General features: G+C 32.7%; 1 protein-coding gene and 1 long non-coding RNA gene across 3 annotated transcripts in view; both read left to right on the top strand.

Annotated features, from left to right (window-relative positions):
* Positions 1-5,377: 5,377 nt before the first annotated feature.
* LOC126892306 (uncharacterized) lies at positions 5,378-7,805 on the top strand. 2 transcript variants are annotated; one of them, XR_007700772.1, is made up of 3 exons: positions 5,378-5,648; positions 5,709-5,970; positions 6,363-7,805. It is a non-coding gene; the product is annotated as an uncharacterized LOC126892306 (long non-coding RNA). The 2 variants fall into 2 exon arrangements; XR_007700773.1 differs by having other exon boundaries at positions 5,381-5,648; positions 6,777-7,805.
* A 3,041-nt stretch (positions 7,806-10,846) lies between these two features.
* Positions 10,847-23,986, top strand: part of LOC126892296 (zinc finger protein 681-like) — a 29,089-nt gene continuing 15,949 nt past the window's right edge. Inside the window, exon 1 of the mRNA XM_050661806.1 lies at positions 10,847-11,758. Within this exon, the coding sequence (XP_050517763.1) occupies positions 11,521-11,758 (238 nt within the window). The 5' untranslated portion in view covers positions 10,847-11,520. The remainder of the gene's footprint in view (positions 11,759-23,986) is intronic.

Raw genomic sequence — 23,986 nt, 5'->3', positions numbered from 1 at the left:
GCAACAACGCCTTGATTCACGAGCCATTTTGTCCAGTCTGAACACAGGTTTACATTGGGAAAAAAAGTGTACCAGTTTTTTTTGACGCGAAGTATACCTATTTAAAACATATTTTTTCACCTAAAATATTGTCTGAAGCTATTTCTTTGTGGCGTTATGTAATTTATTATTATTCTAAATAGGAAATAAGCCACAATTTAACTTAAAAAAATATTTTATTAACTTTTATTTTGAACGTCGTTGTCAAAATACAAAATATTAATAAATTAAACAAAAATGTTGTTGCTTAGTACAAAAAATCTTCTAATATTTGCCGATATGAATGATTTAGAATAAATTATATTATTAGAAGAAAATTTTTTACTAAGCAACAACATTTTTGTTTAATTTATTAATACTGTGTATTTTGACAACGACGTCCGAAGTGGAGGTCGAAACGTTAACAAAATCAGTTTTTAAGTTAAATTGTGGCTTATTTTCCATTTAGAATAATAAATTACACAAACGCCACAAAAAATAGCTTTAGAACAATATACATAATATTATGTATAATGCCAATCATCATTATCCATAAATAGATACACATGAAATATTTAGCACCATAAAGATTAAAATAAATATTTTAGGTTAAATTATATGTTTTAAATACAAATCCAAAAACTTATACAGTCGAACCCGCTTATTAGAATAGCCTTTGTGCCAAGCAAAAATATTCATATAACCGGGATATTCTAATAACCGATCAGTGGTGACTAGCAGAAATAAATGTACCAAATGTAAGTCATGATAGTGCAACACATGTATGTACATGTACATACATACGTTATGTACATATATTATGTATAATATGATTTTATTTCTTTTTATGTCAATAATACAGTACCTAGTGTAACTAATACCTACTTATTTTATTAAAACACCAAATTACATTATCTGTGCATGCATACCTACACAAATAAGTATGAAATGTGTGCAATACGTAGATATAGGTATACATATTTTCTTATTAACATACATACAACAGACTACTTACTTTTTTCTGGAAAAATAATCGGTAATCTGAGACTATTTTTTTTTGTTACATAAAATATTAGTCACTTGTTGCTTTAAAATATAATAAATAAAAAATTGACATTGGTTTGACCCTCCAGAAACCTTCTTATAATACATATTATAAAGCGGTTATTAAATAAAATATATTATCGACAGGTCCTATAATTTCAGAAAACGTTAAAATTTGTGGGAAATTGTACATAAAAAGTTTTTGGTAACTTAAAATTATTCGATAAAGCGGTATTCTTTTAATAAAACGTATTCCTATAAGCAGTTAAATTTATTAAGGAGTAAATGGAAATTTTTCGGGACCTCAAAATTCTATTCCTTAAACCGGGATATTCCTATAAGCGGTACTCTAATAAGCGGGTTCGACGGTAAAAATAATAACCCATTCGTACCGCGTATGCAATCGCCTTGTCTGTGCAGGTAGGTAGTGGGTTCGGTGTTCGATTCGGTTAAAGGCCGCGTCTCACCATCAAATAATTTTATCAAACAGTTTGAGCAAACTCCGGAAGTACGTCAAAGTGACGTCACAATTGAAGTTTTTTTGAAATTCTAAAAATCTGTGCTCTCACTATCAAACTAGTTTGATCAAATTTTTTGTATTGAGTTGTCTAACTTGTTTGTACTTTATTTAAAATTAAAATTTTTCATTATTATCCACAATGAACACTCAGGATGTGACGTCACTAACTGTCACTTTCAGTTGGCTCAAACCAGTTTGATCAAATTATTTGATGGTGGGACGCGGCCTTTATATTCCTTGGCGCGGTGCGGACCCTTAAAGGCCCCGTCTCACCATCAAATAATTGACAGTTATTTGATCAAACTTGACAGTTAGTGACACAAAGTGACAGTTAGTATGTATAGTTTGTGTCACTAGTCAAGTTTGACTATCAAGTTTGATCAAATAACTATCAATTATTTGATGGTGAGACGGGGCCTTCAGTCCGATTATCTACTTTCGGCTCATTCAGCTGGGCTCGCTATTTTAGTAAACTCCTAAAAAGAGAGATAGAAGTAGGAGGTTCTAGTTCAAAGATATTTTCTACATGCCAATGTTAGTGTTGCTATGATTTCTGGTTTTGCCGCGTCTCACCATCAAATAATTTGATCAAACAGTTTGAGCAAACTTGACGTACTTGAGGAAGTACGTCAAAGTGACGTCACAATTGCAGTTTTTTGAAATTCTAAAAATTTGTGCTCTCACTATCAGTCTAGTTTGATCAAATTTTTTGTATTGAGTTGTCTAACTTGTTTGTACTTTATTTAAAATTAAAATTTTTCATTATTATCCACAATGAACACTCAGGATGTGACGTCACTAACTGTCACTTTCAGTTTGATCAAATTATTTGATGGTGGGACGCACGGTTCTTAGACATTACTACGGTGGCCTAAATCGACTAACCAATGAACATTAAGGGTGAGATTACGTCACGAGAGTTTACTGTCATTTGAATCGTAATACGATTTTTTTCGAATCCTGAGAAAACCAAGTATTTTAGAAAAATTTAAACGCAGGATGCAAGATTACATTATTACCGAGGGCGGAAAGCCCCTTAGAATAAACAAGCAGATTCTATTGAACGAAATATTTGAAATTAAATATCACACTTCTCTTTTATTTTCAGCCCTGTAACTTATTAAAATAAACATTATAGAAGTTTTCAGGGACTTTCAGCCCTCGGTAATAATGTAGTCTTTCATTCTGAGTTTAAATTTTTCAAAAATATTTATTAGTTTTCTCAGGATTCGAAAAAATGAATACAATTAAAACACATTGAGAATTTTGACATACGTCAAAGTTTTGCATTAACTCAATGTAAAATTCTGAACTGTTGAATTCCAGCTTCCCTAATAATTATTTTACATCAAAAGACATTAGAAACTATTTGAAGAGGATTGAAATCTGTATTGGAAATAACTGTTAAAATTGGTCTACGTAATTAAGCATATTCCAAAATTTTGTAAAAATGTTTACATTTTAGTTTTCAGCCCAAACTTAGGCCACACACAATGCAATAATGTTCACATTTTTGAACTGTCAATATTTTTATTTTATCTTCTATTGTTTAAAAACAATACAGTTAATAAGATACCCTCAGTTGCGGAGACAGGATTAATAATAAAGTTTTTTTATTCAGTCAATGGTGTGAGTACTGTCAGTTAAATAGTAACGTGTGGCCTTATATAGTTTTACACGCATACCTACTGTGGCAAATGTATCATATTTTTAAAAATTTTGGAATGCTTTAAATCGTAGAACAATTTTAACTTTTGATTTTAATACAGATTTTAATTCTCTACAAATATTCTGTCACGACTTTTGATGTAGAATAATTAGGGAAGCAGGAATTCAACAATTCAGAATTTTACATTGGGTTTCCTATGGCCCTTTTTACGATTCACCACGAGGTATAAGATAAAATGTGTACTATTTGTCTTATTATTTCATAATAACACAAATAATACACATATATACACAATAACACACATTCAATGATCGAAAATAATTTAAAAATATGGGAATGTAAACTCTTGTGACGTAAAGTCAAAAATATAAGTCTCCCCACCACCGTCGGACAAGACAACCGTAATAAAGTCTAATAACCGTGGGTGGGACGCGGTCTTAAATGTCTGGAACTTTTATATTGGTCCATTATCTCAAATGTAGTTCAAACACTGTGTCTTAGAACTGTCTTAAGAAGCTATGTTCCATATTTGTTTAATTTATACTGTATATTATATACATTTGTGATATCTTTTAAATAATAAACAGGCCCATTTCGCGATTTAAGTTTATATAAGGTTTGTTCCAACATGAACTTTTGGACGGTCCAGAAACCGTCACGAAACTACTTGTACCGCTTGTTGTGCGCATGTTCGTAACCGTATCGCCCAGTTATCGTCCGATGACGGTAATCCAATGATAAAAACCAAAGACGTATGCCGTAGATATATTAATATTATGTGATACATGACAGAAGCTCGAAACAAATGACAATCAATGAAAAACCCTATTGCCTAATTACTGAAATGGTCATCACGAAACCGTCACTAAAAGATCACAATTCTTGTTGGAACAGTGGGAAGGACGATCCGAGGACGATCATATTTTTGTTGGAACGGATTTTGTTTACTGCGCAGGAGCGTTACCGTTTCGTGACGGTTCTCGGTCGTGTCACAGTTTTTTTGCTATTCGAAACAGTTAGTTCACTCTAGTTTTTATGCGGTTCCTGCGCTTGCAGAAACTCCTAGCAGACTGCGCAGTAGACTAGGAGGAAAATGTTGCTGTTGCAAGATTTAAAATATTCCGATAAAGAATATTCCAAAATTATAATAAAATAATTATGATTATCGATTTTTTTCAAAAAGCTGAAAATTAAATTCATAAATGGTAAAATCCTTTACGTACACACTTGTATAAAATTTGAAAAATAATATTTTCTGATTATTGATTGAATGTATTCAAACAATTAATCACAAGTAACTATCTAAATTGGTGACATTTGGCAACAGTGAGTAGATCACTTGCGTCTAGAGAAAACCAAATACTTTGCTTCGGAGCTTCTAGACAATTGACAGTTCTCTGGATTTGGCGGGCAATTTGAAAAGTATATATATTGTACCTATACTACTTATACATCATATACAACTTATACATCATTGAGTTTAAGGCAGTAAATGAAAAACCTCACTTCGCTTTGTAGATTATCTATATAAATGTAAATGAAATTCAAAATATACTTATTAACCTAATTATATTATAGTACATATTAGCAATATTTTAAATAAAAAACTTTGTCATGTAGGTACCTTATAATAATATGTACCTATATGTATGTATAGGATATGTTACTTATAGTTCGGTACCTCTTGGCCTCTTGGGGACTTAACAATTTTACCAGTATTTTGAATTTCTCTATAAAATAATTAACCATAGGAAAGTTATAAATTACAGTCAAATAATTAACCATATTATGAAAGTTATATTATTACCACATCAAAAACAGTAGGTACCTACCAAGGTTCATAAATAGACGGTACCTACTACCAAAGAAAAACATAAATATTTCACATAATAAAAATATTCTTAAACAAAAATGATTGTTTTCAATTAATAAGAAAAAACCTTAAAGGAAAATTTGGGGTTTAAACAAACCATCTATTAGAGAAATTCAAAATACGGGTGTAAAATTTCTAAGTCCCCAATAATTTATAACTGTCAATTGTCTAGAAGCTCCGAAGCCAAAGTATTTGGTTTTCGCTAACCGCAAGTTGAGTACTTCTGGTTTATTTATGTATGTTTATTCCAAACATAACCTTATAAACAAACAGTTGTTTATTTAGAGTTATTTATTATTGTTTTCTCATATTTTGCAATTGTTAAGTTGGTTTACTTCGAATTTAATGTGCATTACTGTGGTATTTCTCCAGTTTTCTAAGAAGGTTGGTGATTTTGAATTGGGATTATGATGAATTTAACCCAAAGGCAATGTGTGTGTTTATTTATGTGGCAAAATTCCAGGCACCATAAAAATTTGAGTTTCTTCCTGTTGCCCATGGCACAGCCCCATGGATGAAAATCGGTAAGAACGTAAATTCTATTTAATATCATTGACATCATTTTTGACGTGCTGTCGTTTTAGGTTTGCAGAATGAAAAGAAATTGTTCAATGTGATAAACTTTCTATGAACAGTCCTCAGTGTTGTTACATTAACTTTTAAATATGCATCTTGAGGAGCAGGCCTTTGCAGAAATACTGAAAAGCGGGTTGCAAAACAACGCAAAATAAAATAAACGAAATATGTCTTGGAATGATAATTTTGTAATTCTGTAGGCACATCTATTGAGAAGTTACAACCAGTGGCAAAGTGCCTTAAGGGAATCTATGACATATATAATTGAAGGTATGAGTATATGTTTCAAATCGTTGGATGATTCTGAGAAAGTGTAAATTTTTTTCATGAATTTGGTACATAACCCTCTTTATCTAAACTCTAAAAATCATTGACATCTGTTTTGAAGAACCATGTTCCTAGAAACCATTGATAACAAATATAGACGGTTACCTCTGCATTCGTTGTATCATCTTACTACTCTATCCATAGTGAGTCTAATTTTTAAATATATAATAATTGTTTACATGCTGGTTTCATAAAGATGCTTCAAAAATCTATATGGGCCTTACTAGGCAGCACAGCCATGCCTTTAATAGTTTTTCCAATTATATTTTCAATATGCTTATTCTAGTTAAGATTGCGGGACAAAAAGACCACTAAATATTTGAGTTCATTTTTAGGTATCAGCATTGGCTCTACAGCCCATGGTGGGTCTTGGCCTGTTCCAGAATCAGCTTCCACTCTTTCCTATCCTTTGCTTGGCTTTCCAATTTCTCACTCGAGCATGAATTTTTGGTATATATGGGATTATATTGTGATAACGACCAGATCTATGAAAGAATAGTATGTTGTTAAAGAAGATTGTGGTGACACTATTCATGAATATCTGATAATATTGGTTAATGTGAATGGAGTCCAAAATGGGGTTTAGGCTGTTATATAAAAAACTAGGTCATTAGCATATGGAAGTAGGGCGACATTATCTGGTATTAAATTATGTGAATGAGGAGAATTAAACCTAAAAACTCTATTTATTCTGCTAATCAATATGAATTTAATATATTTTAATATAAAACATATGTTATTCTTTCTAGGGACACCTCCTCTGAAGGAATTACAATTATTTGCCAGTATGTCAAATGAATTTTCAACATCAGTCATACTTTCATGAATTTATTGATGAAAATAAAACTAGGTACATGATTTATTATTTACTTCTAAGGGATTCTAAGATACTATGTGTAAAAAGTCCAATATGCAGTGATGAGCATGCTAATAACTGGCAAAATATGGGATATAACGCCAAAGATGGGAAACATGGGATGCATTCTGAAGTAAAAAGAGATGAAACTGAGAGAAATTATTGATATAAACATATAAATTAACATTGCATTACATAGTTTCCCACCTTTAGACGTATCAGATGAGTATGAGAACTGTCACTGTGCCAGGAGAATTTTATAAAATACTCCTGTCACAGAGATCTAAAGGTGGGAAACTATGTAATGTTATCGTCGGCTAAGAGTGTTAACCTGCTAACTCTATTTTTCACTGTGAGTGATATTGGGGTAGTTTCTAGGTCTGTGTACCTTCATACCATGTCCCACAAGCCCGCTGGTTCCACTGTAGTTTAGAGATAGCTATTTCTAAACTACATTGGTGTCGGCGGGTTTGTGTGGTGGTGTATGAAAATACACGGACCCAGAAACTAGCCCAATATCACTCAAAGTGAAAAATGGAGGTTAAAACTCTTATCCAAGGTTATGTTAATTTATTCGTTTATAACGATAAGTTCCACTTCTACCAGTTTCATCTCTTTTTATCTCACAAGTTAATATGTTTTCCATCTTTTGCTTTATTTTGCCGGTTATTAGTGTGAGTGCTCATTACTGTATATTTACGATTCTGTGATTTCTCAATATGATGCTGAGTAGGTATAGATCTGAGTAGGTATATAGTAGGTATCTACAACCCTTTCAAAACAGAAATTTATAAGTTCATTTTATGTACCTATTAAACTTTATTTTAAGGATGAATTTGAAATGCTTGTAGGGAATATATCTGTAAAAAATAAAATTGGTATTGTAAAATTGAAATTCTCAAAATATAATTTATAATTCGAATGTATTATTATTTTTTTCCTCTATAGAAAAGTCCTCTTATTAGTTTTCTCATTAGCTCTTGACAAGACATCAGTACTTCGTTTTTTAGATTTCTCACAAGGATTCAGATCCGGAAGATCCTGCGTAGACGCCAGTACTTACTTAATTACTTATTCCTCTTCACTCCATGCGGAGCATAGGGCGTCAACTGTCTGCCTCCATTCTGTCTTATCCTTTGCACTGATCTTTATTTCTGTCCAGGTTTTCCCAATAGGGCTTTTCATTCACAGTCATTTGTTTCGAGCTTCTGTCATATGTTGTATAATCCGTGTATATTCATAGATATAACAGAATAGATTAGGCCAGTTCGAAAAATAGAGTAACGCAGAACAGTTCGGGTTGGTGGTCTATCTTTCTCTCTCTACTGGCGCTCAGCTTTCTCTCTCTAGCATATGATGGCTGCCGCCTCTGTGTAAATGTCGTTCCATTACTCCCACCTCTTGGTAGATACGCTCACACTCGCACGACAGACAAAGATAGCTAGACCACCGTACTTGATATCAGCGTTACACCCCGATGCATTGAGTGGCATATGACTAGCCTGATCTATTGTTGACATATCTCTGTGTATATTAGTATTATACACAGATTATACAACATATGACAGCAGCTCGAAGCAAATGACAATCAATGAAAAGCCCTATAGCATTAATTTCTTTTCCACATTTCTACGGGTCTACCTGGTCTTCTCTTTCCATGTGGTGTATATTCTAGGGCTTGCCTCGCTATGTCTGTGTCAGGTCTCCTTAGTGTGTGCTCCATCCAACTCCATTTCCTTTTGCATATTATTTTAGATATACATAGGTTTCTGGTTAGTTCTTGTCCATAGCTCTTGGTTTGATATACGGTTTGGCCAGTAAATGTTAAGAATCTTCCTTAGGCATTTATTTATGAATACCTGCATCTGTCCAATACATTTTCTTGACACTTTCCAAGTTTCTGCTCCATATAGTAATACAGTCTTCACGTTGCTGTTGAATAGTCTTTCGGTTTTAATTGTCATCTGATGTGAAGACCACATTTTCCTTAGCATATTGAATGCGTTTGTAGCGTAGACGCCAGTATTGTACTATTTATTTCCGTACTAAGACAAATCACAGAAAAGGCCATCGAGTACAATAAACAGCATATCTATGTTTTACCTGACAAAGGCTTTCGATCGCATCCAAGTCGAAGACGTCTTACACTTACTGTATAGAAGATACATGCCAATCAATATTATACGAACCATCGAAAACATCTATTTCCATAATCGAATACAGGCAAAGATAAATGGAAAACTAACACAGTTTATACCAGTACAAAGCCGAGTCAGACAAGGGAACCCGTTAAGCCCACTGCTCTTTAATGTATCTAATAATGGACGAAATAATAGAAGCAGTATTTAAAGATCATGGTTCCAGAATGGGGAACAAAAAACTCCAAATATTAGGTTATGCAAACGACGCCGCATTAATCGCCAAGACAGAAGACAATCTCCAGATTAACACACATCTTCAATACAACAGCCAAGAAATACAATATCAATATATGATAATATCAGCAGAAAAAACACATGTATGACATCTAAATACCCACTACGAGGTAAAATCGAAATTGATGGGAAAATATTAAAGCAGGAAGCAAGGTTTAGATATCTGGGAATAGATATACCCAGTTACGGAGATGTTGAAGAGGAAGTACTACAAGAAAGCTTAAAAGCAAGTAAAGCGCTGGGATCTCTTAATCTCTTCCAATCTGGAAGAACGAACACCTAAGACAAGACACAAAAGCAAGAATCTATAAAGCAGCATTTCGACCTATATTGACATACACGGCAGAAACAAGACCTGAAACATCTAAAACGAGACGACTACTAGAAACAACCGAGATGAAAATACTTAGACGAATATCAGGGAAAAGTCTATTGGATAGAGAGAGATGCGAAAACATAAGAAGATCATGCAATGTAGAAGACATACCTAAATGGATGAGTGACAAAACGGAAACTGGAGTGGAACGAACACATTAGTAGAATGGCAGAGGATAGGATAGTACGAATAGCACGAGATAAGTCACCAAATGGATGAAGAGGTATTTGCAGACTAAGAAAAAGATGGTGCGATAATTTAAACAATTTAGGAGGCTAATATTGAAGAAGAAACAGTCTTTAAAGCCTACCTACAAGAAGGAAGACTCCTCTTGCTACGGCGCGTCGAATAATATATCGCTTGTACTATCCCGGAGAATTTAAAACCGTATTTCCGATTGCATTTTGAAAACTGGAAGTCCTTTGCCAAATATCTCACCTTTAGTACCATCCTTGGATTATATAAGCTTTCATCCGACACCTCATTTGTCATTCTATCTGGTTTAATGACTGAGGAGTTGTGTTTACGGACAGACGGACGTATATAATTCAACGCTTTCACATTTTTTTCAAAACTGAGTGAAAACAATATTTCTTTAGAAATCCATAAATATATTCGCTAATAATGAAACTAATTTGCAGTGGTTATAGCCAACCTTCATTAGTGGAGTAGGCATTAGAAGAAGAAGACCAATGAAGATAAAGTAGAGCCCATTGTTAGACTAAAATTTTGTTTATATAGAAAAAATTATTTAGTTGAAAATCGTAGGTATAGTATTTTTACTACAAAAACGTTATTACGTAGGTCAAAATTTTTGACGTAAGAGAACTGTCAAAACATTAGAATGTGACTTTTCATTATTGCTATGTTTATTATAAACACGGCAATAATGAAAAGTCACATTCTAATGTTTTGACAGTTCTCTTACGTCAAAAATTTTGACCTACGTAATAACGTTTTTGTAGTAAAAATACTATACATAAGGTGCGTTCGCGGGTACAGTTGACAAATTGTCGCCTACAATTTCTAACCTCATTTAATATAAATAATATCGTTAATAGATAAATAAACAAGGTATATTTACTTTTAATTAATATTAATAACTAATTATTAAATTATAATAGGTAAATATACCTTGTATATTTATCTATTAACGATATTATTTATATAATTTTAAAGTGCGCATGCGTTTTGCTGCTAATTTGTCGCCGACAGGCACCCGCGAACGCACTTATTATCTCAATGAATCCATTAAAGCTGATACATTTAGTCTTCAGAACAACAGTAATAATTATTTATGAAACTATCGATAAATTGTCAAGAGCTTCGTAAACGTTAATTGTAGAAAAGTATTCCTTATTTCGAAAAATCTATTTCAAATTTGTCCTATTTATTTTCGAGCAGTGTATCAAAAATAATGTTGAGCAGTATAACACACGCTGTTATGCGCTTGCGTCCGGCTGCAAGGTCTCGATGCGCAGTGGGAAAAATGGAACATTTTTTCATAACGTACTTCACGGCAAGTGACTATACTGATTGTTGTATAAACCTATATACTGTGGTCGTGTTGGAACAAACCTATCATAATTACACGCCGCTAAGCAATGGGTCAGGATCTAGAATCGAGTCCAACTGCTCCGCGTTACGCTATTTTTCGGAGTTGACCAAATCTATGTGTATAAGATCTTTGATCTTAGGTTAGATTCTTATTTTGGTGCAGTTGCAATTTGCAAATATAAATATTATTAAATATGCAAAACACCATCCATGCTTTTAATTGTAAAAACAAAACTGCAATAGTTCATTGGAAATAATTGGCAATTAAAATGGAAACGAAACAAGAAGCTAGTGAGAAAACTTGTAAACTAGAAACAAATAATGAAACCTATTATTATGGTCCTTTGGATGGCTTCAAAATTGAAATTAGGGAAGAACCCAAGAGAGAACCGGCATACGACGCATTTGATTCTTTAAGCTCAAATGTGTTATCCGTAAAAACTGAAGTAGAACAAGAAGAACACAAATTTATACCATTTGAAGAAATGCAAACAACAAATGAAGAAAGTAAGTGATAATAATAATTACAATAAGATTATATGTTGGGGAAGTTTACTATTAGCTTAGAGGTAGGAGCTACAGTTGAGTCCGCGAGTCTTTAAAACACATATACACTTTTTATTTAGTATCATTCCACGCATGAAATTAATGACAAACCAGCTGCCGCCTGATATTAAGTAAAAACACATGTTATTTTTATGAACGATTTAGACTCAGTGCATTGAAAACAGATAAGTACAAAGAAAGACGATTGGGGATGCCTTCACATATTTTAAGTACAATTTCTGACGTTTTGGTGTGTTTACTTTTGTGGCTGTCAGTTTGTTGAATTTTTTGCTGTTATTTTGTCGAATTTTTGCATTTTGAAGTTTTTTATAGTATACAAACAGTTGTTTCCACAACTAATTTTATATTGGAGTTAGAAATTTTGTAATAAGTTTATGTTATTTTACGATAAATTGATAAATTTTGCGTACAAAGCTAACCTCATTGTTGACACAGTTGAATGCTTGTGTTTAAGGTTCCGCCAAAGTGAATAAAATAACAAAATCTATAATCTATTAAGTTTTTTTTTTTTAATGGCTTTGGCAGAGCCAATTAGCCAGACTTGTTTCTGATTGATTGCAGATTCATAGTCATAAATTTCTTATAACATAAGTACATTCTACAATTTTATTTTTATAGATAAATTGGTACATTGTGTAGCTTTTTTTTTATTTTTTTTTTAATTATTTTACTGTGTTTTTTTGATATATATTTTAATTTGTGCGAAACACTTTTTTTACTTCTTTTTTTTCTATTCTTTTTTATTTTTGTTCCTTTTTTTTTGTTTATTATTTTTTTTTGTTATTTTATTTTGTGTTTTTTTTAATATTATTTTTTTTTAATTTTTTCAAACCACATTAACAAATTATGCCTATTTATTACATATTACGTTTACAACTTGTATTTACATAATTTAACATGTTTATAAATTAGATGAAGAATTTCCATATCATTTGTAAATATTAAAGTATTTAGGTTTAGTGGGAAAAAACATTTTAAATCTTTTAATTCCTTATAAAGGTCGTTTATGTTATTTATGTTTAAATGACATTCTAATATGACATGTGTTAGATCTCCGATTTTGCCACAACTACAATTGGGAGTATCTGCCAAGCCGATTCTATGCATGTAAGATGGAGTAAGAGCATGATTGGCTTTCAATCGATTAATGGTCTTTATAAAATGTCTGTTATATTCTGTGTAAAACCATCTTTTTCAGAATATCCTAGGGTTACAATGAGCAAAATTTGAGCCAGTATTACATTCTCTGTAATGCAATTGCCAGTTATTTTTAAGTTTTTGTCTGCTAAAAGTATCAATATCTGAAGCTGGAATTACATTTTTGTTTATTTTTTCTCCGATCACATAAGCTGATTTAGCAAAATTGTCAACTATTTCATTGCCTTTTATTCCCGAATGACCCTTAATCCAAGCAATTGTTACATTTACTCCTAATTGCATAATTTCAAACAGAGTTTTAAGAATATTCAATTCAATGTGGTTTATGTGTTTGACTGTTTGAATGTTACTCAATCTGTCCACCACGCTTTTACTGTCAGTAAATATAACATAATTGCTAATTGGATTCAGTAGTACATACTGAACAGCAAACATTACTGCTATCATTTCTGCTGTGTATATTGAGCATTCAATAGGTAGGCTATATTGATGATGGTAATTTTTATTTTCGTGGAATACTGCACAGCCCGTTCCATTTGCGTCTTTTGACCCATCGGTAAATATGTACTGAAAATTTAACCATTTTTCTCTAATAAGTATATCAAACATATTTGGCGGTAAATGTGAGTTTAAATAACATGTTTTAACCTTGTTAGAAAATAATGTTTTTGTCATTGCACTGTAGTAAGGCGGAATTTGGCTTTTATAGATAACTTCACTGTACTTTACCGTACTTAGATAACTTTCTACCAAAGGTATAGATTTTTTAGTTCTCCAGTACCTATGAGTGAGGTCTAAAACTGATAGCTCATGTAGATCTTGAAGGTAATTACATTTTTTGGACAGAATTCGAGTTGTAAATTTATCACTGAGAAATTGGCGGCGTAAATGCAATGGAGGTTCCACTGCTTCATTTTCCATTATTTGGACTGGAGTGGATTTTAAATAGCCTAGGCATAATCTTAAGCATTTATTTTTTTGAATTTCAAGTTTATTTAAAAGTGTATTGGTCGCTGATCCAAACAAATGACAGCTATAGTCGAAAATGGGTCTGATCATGTTACGGTAAAACATCAAAGCAATATTTGGGTCTGCTCCCCAATTTGTTTTACAGAAAGCTCTTAAAATATTTATTGACTTTTCTGATTTTTTAACAATATGATGAATGTGATCTTTCTATGACAATTTCCTGTCTAGATAGGTACCAAGATACTTAACACAGCTTTTAATTGGAAAATTAAATTTTCCAACGTTAAGATTGCCTTGTGGAACTCTACGCTTTTTTGTAAAGTAACACACCTCAGTTTTTGTGTCAGAAATTGATAATCCTACTTCTTCATAGCACTGATTTACGATTTCTAATGTGACTTTTAAATTATCCTCACATCTACTTAACAATTTTCCTTCTGTATATAAAACAACATCATCAGCATATTGAAGAATTTTTGTATTGTTGGGTATACTTACTTCAAGATCTATGTTGTACAGTATGTATAAAATCGGGCTTAAAATACTCCCCTGTGGCAATCCAATATTAGTTAGTCGAGGATATGAAAATTCATCATTATTAATTTTTAAATAAGTTAATCTGTTGGAATATAAAGATTTTAAAAAGAGAGCAAATGAATTAGGGATTCCAATATACAACATTTTTTTGTAAAGAATGTCTAAATTAACATTATCAAAAGCAGCGGAAATGTCAAGGAATGCAGCTGCTGTAGACTTATTTCTTGTAAAGTTAAGCTGAATTGACGTAACTAGAGCTGCAGTTGCATCTTGAGTAGACCTAGACTTGCGAAAACCATATTGGGATCTTGGAAGTATACCATCGTGTTCTAACCAATGTTCAAATCTATTTTTAATTATTCTTTCGAATGTTTTTAAAAGACATGAAGACAAGGAGATAGGTCGGTAAGAATTTGGATCACGGTCTGGTTTGCCAGGTTTTTTAATAGGAATTATCAGGTATTCTTTCCAACTATTTGGTACTGGTATCTTATTTGTCCAAATATTGTTGAAAATGTTTAGTAGTGAAATTTTATGTTCGATCGGTAAGTTGTACAACAGCGAATATGACAAATTGTCTATACCTGTAGAAGTATTATTTCTTTGTTCAAGGGCTCGATGCAATTCCCATAGATGAAAATTTTCGTCAAAATTGTGGTTTTGTCTGGATACTGTTTGAATATCTTCTTGTACGGTGTCGTCATTTGGAACCCATGCCGGAGCAATTTTTCTGTGGAAATCTTGCAACCATGTATCTTCTGGATCAATAGGTAGTCTGTTGGCTTGTTTGCGGTTTTTAAAACAATTAACTTTTCTCCAGACATCTTTTAATAGTGTTCTTGAGTTTAGGCTTTCGCAAAAATCAATCCAATTCTTCTTTTTTTTCTGTTTGAAGATTTTCTTTGCAACAGCGTCAAGTCGTTTATACTCTATTAAATTTTGGAGCGTTGGATTCTGTTTATAATTAATGAACGCATGTTTTCTACTTTCAGCTGCTAGTTGACACTGATTATTCGCGGTGTGCAAGTACTTGGAAAGGGAAACGAGAAACGACCGTGCGCGAGTCGCGGAGAAATATTGCAACTATCTTAAATAATTCATATTGTCAATTGAAATTGTCAAATTGACGTATATTTCATACCTTCTGTCATTGACGCAGAAAAATTATATATTGCTCCACAATATTGATATGATATGCAATTATTATATAAAGGTAAATTTAATTAATTGTATTTTGCTTGCAGTACTGCATTTTAATAACTGATTTTATTTACTACATACAATTGTTTACGTTTGCTAAACATAACCTGCATCTTATTTTTTCTTCTTATTATTTTTTTGGACTATGATCTTGACAATTATCCAGCAACCAGGACTAATATAATTGGCCAATATAATTAAAAGTGCGAATAAAAGTACAGAGCGTAGAAATAGAGGTCGCTTTGCCGAACTTGCACGGTCCCAATTCCACCATGGTTTCGGAATATGGCTTCTGTTTTTTTCGTTAATGGAGGAATATTTTGGAATAGCGATGTTGGCTGCCTGGTATATATTTGTTAACAATTCTTCGTAGATTAATGGAACTTCCATTGTTTCCAAAGTACTGGCATAAGTCATCCAATTGGCTCTGCTAAGGTTCCATATTCTATGTTTTCTACTGGATGTGGCTTCTGTTGCGGAGAAACTTTGTGATGAAATAATGATTGGCACATGATCAGATCCATGAGGTTCTAGTAGAGTATTCCAATGGAAATAAGAAGCAAAATCTCGGGAACAAATGGTTAAGTCTACAGCAGAAGGTTTTTTGGAAATAGCGAGAGTGGGAGACCCATCGTTTAAATATTCTAAATTACAATATTCTATAGCATCTAGAAGATCTTTACCTAATCTATCATCAACTTCGCAACCCCACGCCAAATTGTGTGCGTTAAAATCGCCTCCTATTATAAATGGTTTTGATATATTTTCTAAAAAATTTATCCATTGTTGAATTGAAACTTAGTATTGGGTTCATTATATAAAGAAATTATATGTAAACGTTTTCTGAAAGGTGAAATTTTAATGGAAATACACTTATATGTAAACGAATACGTATTTGGAAAAATTATTTCTTCACATTATTTCTTCACATCCGCCATATCCATCAGGGCGGTCAGCTCGAAAACAATTAAATTCTTTAAAATTATAATATTTTCCCGGTTTGAACCAGGTTTCAGATAATAGAGCTATACTGATTTCGTTCTGATGGAGTAAATATTCTAAATTCTGTTTATTAGCAACTGCCGAACGACAGTTCCATTGTAATATGTTTATTTTAGTTAGGCCTGCGATTTGATGTTAGATTTTGGTTAAAATGGTTACTAATTAACTGAATTACATCAGATTTTGAAATATTAAAATTATTATTTTGTTTAATTGAATTAACAATTGTAAGAACTGATTCTAAAATGACATTTATTACAGAAGAATCTAAGTCTTCTGACTGTGAATCTGCAACGTTTAAGTTTTGTTGATAGAATTGACTTTTAACTATTCCCTCAGAATGTTTTGGAGGGGAAACTACAGATATTATTTCTTTTCTGGCTATATCAGTTGGGTCTGGACTATTTGGCCTACTGGTGTTGGTGTGAGGATTAAATATAAATTTAGCAAAGTTATTTCCTTGGGTAGAAGTAGAAGGTTGTGAATTTTGTGAAAAATTTGTATCATTGTTTGTTATATTTGACATAAGAATACTAGCATATGAATTCTTTGGTATATGTATTTTTATTTGCATCGTAAAAATTAACGTTTGTTAAACCCATCGTTTCTTTTATTAACTTTTGTCGTGTGAATTCTGGACACGCGCTTAAATTCGTAGTCAAGTGATTCCTCTTACAGCTGAAACATACTTGTGTGAACTCAACTTTTGTACAATTTTTAGAATTATGAGGTTCTTGGCATCTATTGCATCTTGGCTGACTCCTACACTGACTGCCTAGGTGGCCGTACCTAAGACAGTTGAAACATAACAGAACTTTCTGTTTATACACTTCAATTTCTTTAATAACCTTATTTATGACTACATATTTAGGTAACGTTTGCGATTTAAAGGTCACAATACAAGATTTAGTAGGGACATATTCGACAATTTTTTCCTCATTAAGCTACTTCAAATGTAGCTTTAATTATGCACCAAAATTTTAAAGCAAAACTTAAATTTGACATTCTATTAATTTGATAACGTCAAATTTTAAACTATAATCTGTGATCGGAATAATATCCACTTTCCGTTGCGTTTAGTAAATTTCAGACTTATTTCGTATGCTTTAAATGATGACGCACGGGTAAAGACTGAACTGTACATACAAATATTTGTATTTTTTTTTAATTTATTTAATTGCAAATATACAATCTACTCCACACTAACATTTAGAATAATAACAACGAATAAATACTATCCTAGAAGAACAGTTTTAGGGCCGGTATTTCCAACCGCACTTAAGCCAAAGCTTACTTTAAGCCTAGATGCCTGTATTTCCACTTCAATTTGAGGCTTAAGCATAGGCTTAATCCAAATAATTTTAAGCCCGCGCGGGAGTTGGTTTAAGCCTTTGCTTAAAATTTGTTTTCTGTTTTTTGAGGTTATTTCTATAGATTAATAATTGTAGAGTTATTTTGAAAACCAACTTTTGCATAATAACGTTATTATTGGATTATTAACGATTATTAAAATATAATTATTACTCCACTTGGAAGCTGTAGGCACATGAAAATTATTTATTTCTACAATGTTTGGTATATTTATTTTACAAAAGTAAACTTCGTCGACTTCATTCGCAAAATGCGTAACTCCACATATTGGTGAAAATTTTATATTGGTGTTATTTATTCACATAAATGGAGTGCATCCGATAAAATAGCCAGTAAGTCCAAAATTAAATTGCTTTATTTATTATCTGCACAACAGAAAACACCGTAAGTCCGTCCCTGCCAATTTCGCGATAGCAGAATACGGAACTCCAGTAGTTCCCATGTTGTTGTAAATACTGCACATGTGCTCCTAAAATTTAAGTAAATCATGCAGTAATTTAAGTGATTACATTCGTGAAAACACTCTTACTAGGTAAGTAACATTGTAAGTTATAATATAGACTAATTTCAATGTTATATTTATTGCCAAATATTGTGTAAATTTCTCGTATTTAGAGTAATTGGAGATAGGGAGTTTTTGTTAAATATAGTTTAGTGATAAACATTCAGAATACAGGAGATACGCATTTTTCCCCGAATTTTTAGCGGAGCGTTAGTTTGAATTACCTAAATTTAAAAGTATAAGTGGTAAAATCTTTTATTTAAAAACTGCTTTTTGTTTGCAGAAGATGTCCCGTCTAATTGACAAAATATTTAATGCACTAAACAACGCCAATGAGAGTGCCATCATTCAAGAAAATGTGGATAATAATCCAACATCGACCGTTACTATATTCCAGCAATTAAGCAATATTATTGATGATGTAGATGCTACGATAATACAAGACGCAGAAATAATATTTGTAGACAATAATGGTAGATTTTATAATATTACAGTAAACCTTACTTAATGTGTGGGCCTAAAAGATAGTCAGTGAATCAAGAAGAAAAACGAAAATATTTCAAATGGTTTTTTACTTGTAAATAAAGTCTAATAGTAAATAACCATTAGGTATCAGTGTATTTTAATTTAATTCATACAAAGAGTAACTTGGGACTATTTTTTAGACAAGCTCGTCAGTAGTGCAGTTGACTATATTAGTTGTTATGATATGAAATTGAAAATTTTGTATAATCTATTATACTTTTTTCTTTTCAAGGGCGAATAGATGATGACCTGATAGGACCAATATCTCGTCATTATTGAAAGTTGGTTGAACGATGATTTCCTAGATAAGGAACTTTATTTGGTTAATTATCAGATATTCAGATGTGATAGATCTAATCTTTCAAATACTAAAAGTAGAGGTGGAGGGATTTTGATACTTATTCATAGAAAAATAAAAGCTTTTAGAATGAGCCACATAAACAATTCAGTGGAGCAGTTATTTATATCTTGTTCTGTTTCAAATTTTAATTTTATCATTGGTGGCGTGTATATTCCTCCTAACAGTCCAAATAATTGCTATCTATCACATGTTGAAACGATTGAAGATTTGAGAATTCAGTATAATAAGTGCAGCTTTTATATTTTTGGTGATTTTAACTTGCCTAAGATAACTCCCGATTTAAATAATATATCACCATCTCAGATGAATGAAAACATTTCTAGTGTAGCACAATGTTATGCTTTTCTTGATTTTAAACAACATATTACTATTCCTAACTCTAATAATAAGTTTTTAGATCTACTATTTTCGAATGTGGATAGTATTCTAGTTTCATCTGCAATAGATCCTATTTTTTCTGAATCTACCCATCACAAACCATACTCCTTTGATTTACCTATATCGGACATTACAAATAATTTACTGTGCCAAGAATTTTACTATGATTTCAGAAACGCTGATTATATTAGCTTACAGAATTATTTGGGACCTATCAATTGGCACAAGTATTTAAATTTAAATGACATAAATACTGCAGTACACAATTTCTATCATATTCTGAGTATGGCATCCCGATTTTTTCTTGAAAAACTGTGCTTACAGTCTAACTCAACCATTGTTTGTTCTATATAACGTATCATTGAAATTAGGCATTCTTCCTGATAAATGGAAAACTAGCCATTTAATTCCAATTTTTAAATCTGGCGAACGAGAAAATATAGAAAATTTCAGAGGTATATCTAAACAATCGACCATTCCTAAACTACTTGATAAGTTGATTTATAACCATATTAGTTTTACTTGTCAACAATTAATAAATAATTATCAACATGGCTTTATGCACAAGAAATCCACAACTACAAACTTACTATCTTATGAAACATCTATTATCAGAGATCTGGAAAGAAAATGTCAGGTAGATTGTGTATACACAGACTTTTCAAAAGCCTTTGATAGGATTGACCACTACTTACTGTTACATAAACTTAAGGCATATGGTTTCAGCGATCAGCTTTTAAAGTGGTTTGCTAGCTATTTAATAGGTCGCACACAAAAAGTCAAACTGGGTTCATTTATGTCAGATGCAATACAAATAAAATCTGGAGTTCCACAAGGTGCTCATTGCTCGCCCCTTCTGTTCAATCTATTTATTAACGACATAGGTGAACGTTTTAATCACTCTAAGTACTTGCTATTTGCTGATGATTTAAAGATGTACAGATCTATCAAAGATCATGAAGATTGTAGTCTCCTTCAAAACGATCTCAATAATTTAGTTGAGTGGTGTAACAAAAACAGACTCTTTTTAAACGTTAATAAATGCCATTTCATTAGCTTCCACAAAGTTGCAAAAAATATCAATCATCATATGTCATCGACAGTAAAGCGCTCTCTTATGTTAAAACAGTAAAGGATTTAGGAGTAATATTCGATGAAAACTTATCGTTTGTGGATCACATTAACTATGTGACAGCAAAGGCTTCAAAAGTATTGGGTTATATACTTCGCAGTTGTGCTGATCTTTCCCTTAATACAATAAAGACTGTTTACTCATCATTGGTTATATCTATATTAGAAGTCTCCTGTATTGTCTGGTCACCATTTTATAATGTTCATGTTGTTTGTCTCGAGAGAGTTCAAAATAAGTTTTTAAGATGTGCAGCGTACAGATTGGGATATAATGTTATTGAACTAAACCACAACTATACCATCATCCGTAGAGATCTCAATTTGCACTCCTTAAAAGACCGTAGAATTATAAATGATCTATCTTTTATTTATAAACTATTAAATAGTGAAATCAATTGCCCTGATTTATTAAAATTAATAAACTTTAATATTCCAAACCATGATCTGAGAAATAATAACTTGTTCCATGTACCTCATCATTCAACAAACTATGGTCTTAACTCACCAATAGATAGAACTTTGAGTCACCTGAATGATTTGGACATCGATTTATTCTCTTCTTCCAGTAGAGTATTTAAAAACCAACTAAAATCAATTTTTCCAGTCAGCACTTATGTTTAAGAGGCTACAGTAGCGAGCAACAGGTGGCATCAAACGCGTTCCAAAATTGCGGCTCTAATTTTGAATATTTTGTCGAGATATTTGGCACACATATTCGTAATATAATAAAGAATGGCGGTACAGAGCCCAATTTTAGAAATATTTTAGTATGTGGAAATTACTCTATAACTAAATAAAATATTGAAAAAAGGAGCCTGTACCGCCATTAAGAAGAAAAAAATAATAAACTTTCTTCAAATAAACTATTTTATCCCATGCCTAGATTTTGTGTAATCTTGGAACTACTAAAATTTTTTATTTCTAACAAGAAATCGAACATATTATAACTAAATAACTAATTAGGCAACATACAGAAATTATCACTGTCATTTTGACAGACCTGCGTCAGATTTTCTCTAATTTGGTCTGTCATCTTTATTGATATCTGTTCAGTGCAGTAGTGTGTTAATTTAAAAATTCGTTATAGTTGTTTCATAAGAAAATAGTATTTATTGATAGTTAATTTATTATATTTTTGTTGTTGTATAAGTTGTTGGCCTCTTTGAAATAATAGACTGTTGTTAATTGTGTTTTAGTTCAATGTAGCTAGGTAAGTATATTTTACGTAAAAATATTTCGAATTCTAATGCGAGTATAGAGTTTTAGGAGAATTTTTTATTTTTAACATATTGTAGCGGAAGAGAAATCTTGGCCGATCCCCGTATAACAGTAAACACCTCGAGAATGACGTAATCGGATGTGCTAGGCCTCGCCGGAGAATTCTGGAAGGTACGTCACGTAGGCGGAACAAGCCGATAGCTCGAGATGGGAGTCGATTGTTCCAGAATAACAACTGGGTATAAATACGGGCATATTTTGTGAATAAGTTTTAGTGTATAAGATAAATTCGTCTGTAACTTATATAAATAAAGTCGTATATAAATTACGAACCGCTAGTTTTATTGTAATTAGAAGTAATTACACTAATCACGCTACAGTTGGTGTCGGTGTTCGGTTAACTTAGTGCGATATAAATAAGTGAACTACCGAGAGACGAAACGTCGCATAATATGAGATTCAAATTACCACCATTTGATGGAAAGTCCTCTTGGTCCATATATCTTAGACAGTTTGAAGCTATTGCGACCGCCAATCATTGGACCGAACAGGAAAAGGCTGTTTCCTTGACTGCTGCTTTGCGAGGTGATGCTGCAGATATATTAAGATCAATTCCTAAGGGTCAAGAAAATTGTTACCAGACCTTGTTCACTCGTCTAGAAAAACGCTATGGAGATGCCCATCTACAACAAGTATACAAAGCACAACTGCGAAGTAGAAGTCAACGAGCAAGTGAGAATCTGCAAGAATTTGAAGCAGATGTGGCTCGTGTGGTGCGGTTGGCTTATCCAGAGGTGCCAGACAGCGTTTTAGAAGAAATTGCAGTAGATACCTTCGTCAATGGGCTGAAAGATAATGAACTACAGAAATCTTTACGACTAGCAAGGCCGAAAGTTTTAGATGAAGCACTTGCTATTGCCTTGGAACACGAAGCAGCTAGCCAAGCTTCACGAAACAATCGAGTAATAACCGGGGAAAAAGGCGATAAGTGAAAAGATGAACGTTTGGTGGAAATGGTACGGAGGGTGATTCGTGACACGATGCCGAAGAGACGCATGAAGAGGGCTGGAAGAGTTGGTTCAAATACAGATGCTTCCTCGATACGGAAATGCAGTGCGAATTGTAATCACTGTGCCAAATTAGAGGAACGATTTTGCCCCGTGAGACGAACCACCGTAATTAATGAGCAATGGCAGCCCCAACAGTTACAAGACGCCCAAGAAGATGATCCATGTATAAAAAGGGTATTGGATTGGATGCGGCAAGGTGAGAGACCTAGTTGGCAGAACATTAGTGCATGTAGTCCAGAAGTCAAGGCCTACTGGAGCCAATGGAATTGCCTGGTACTAAAAGATGATCTTCTGTACAGAACCTTTGAGAACGATGATGGTACAGAATCTAAGCTTCAGTTAATTGTACCTAAAAGTAAAGTGTCAGAAGTATTGCGTCAGTTGCATGACGGTACATCAGGTGGACACTTTGGTATTACGAAGACTCTGCAAAAGGTTCGAGAACGGTTCTATTGGGTGAACTGTAAAGATGATGTAAAAAGATGGTGCCGAAAATGTGAACCGTGTGCATCCGGTAATGGTCCGGTTGGTAAAAAGAGAGCACCCATGAGACAGTACAATGTTGGAAGTCCTATGGAAAGAGTAGCTATCGACATTGCAGGTCCATTTCCAGAAACCGATGCTGGAAATAAATACATCCTGGTAGCCATGGATTATTTTACAAAATGGACTGAGGCCTATGCATTACCAAATCAAGAAGCTGCTACCGTTGCAGAGGTACTTGTTAAAGAATTCTTTAGCCGATT

The sequence above is a fragment of the Diabrotica virgifera genome, chromosome 9 (assembly GCF_917563875.1).
Source record: "Diabrotica virgifera virgifera chromosome 9, PGI_DIABVI_V3a".
NCBI lineage: Eukaryota > Metazoa > Arthropoda > Insecta > Coleoptera > Chrysomelidae > Diabrotica > Diabrotica virgifera.
This window is presented reverse-complemented; position numbering and strand designations above follow the sequence as displayed.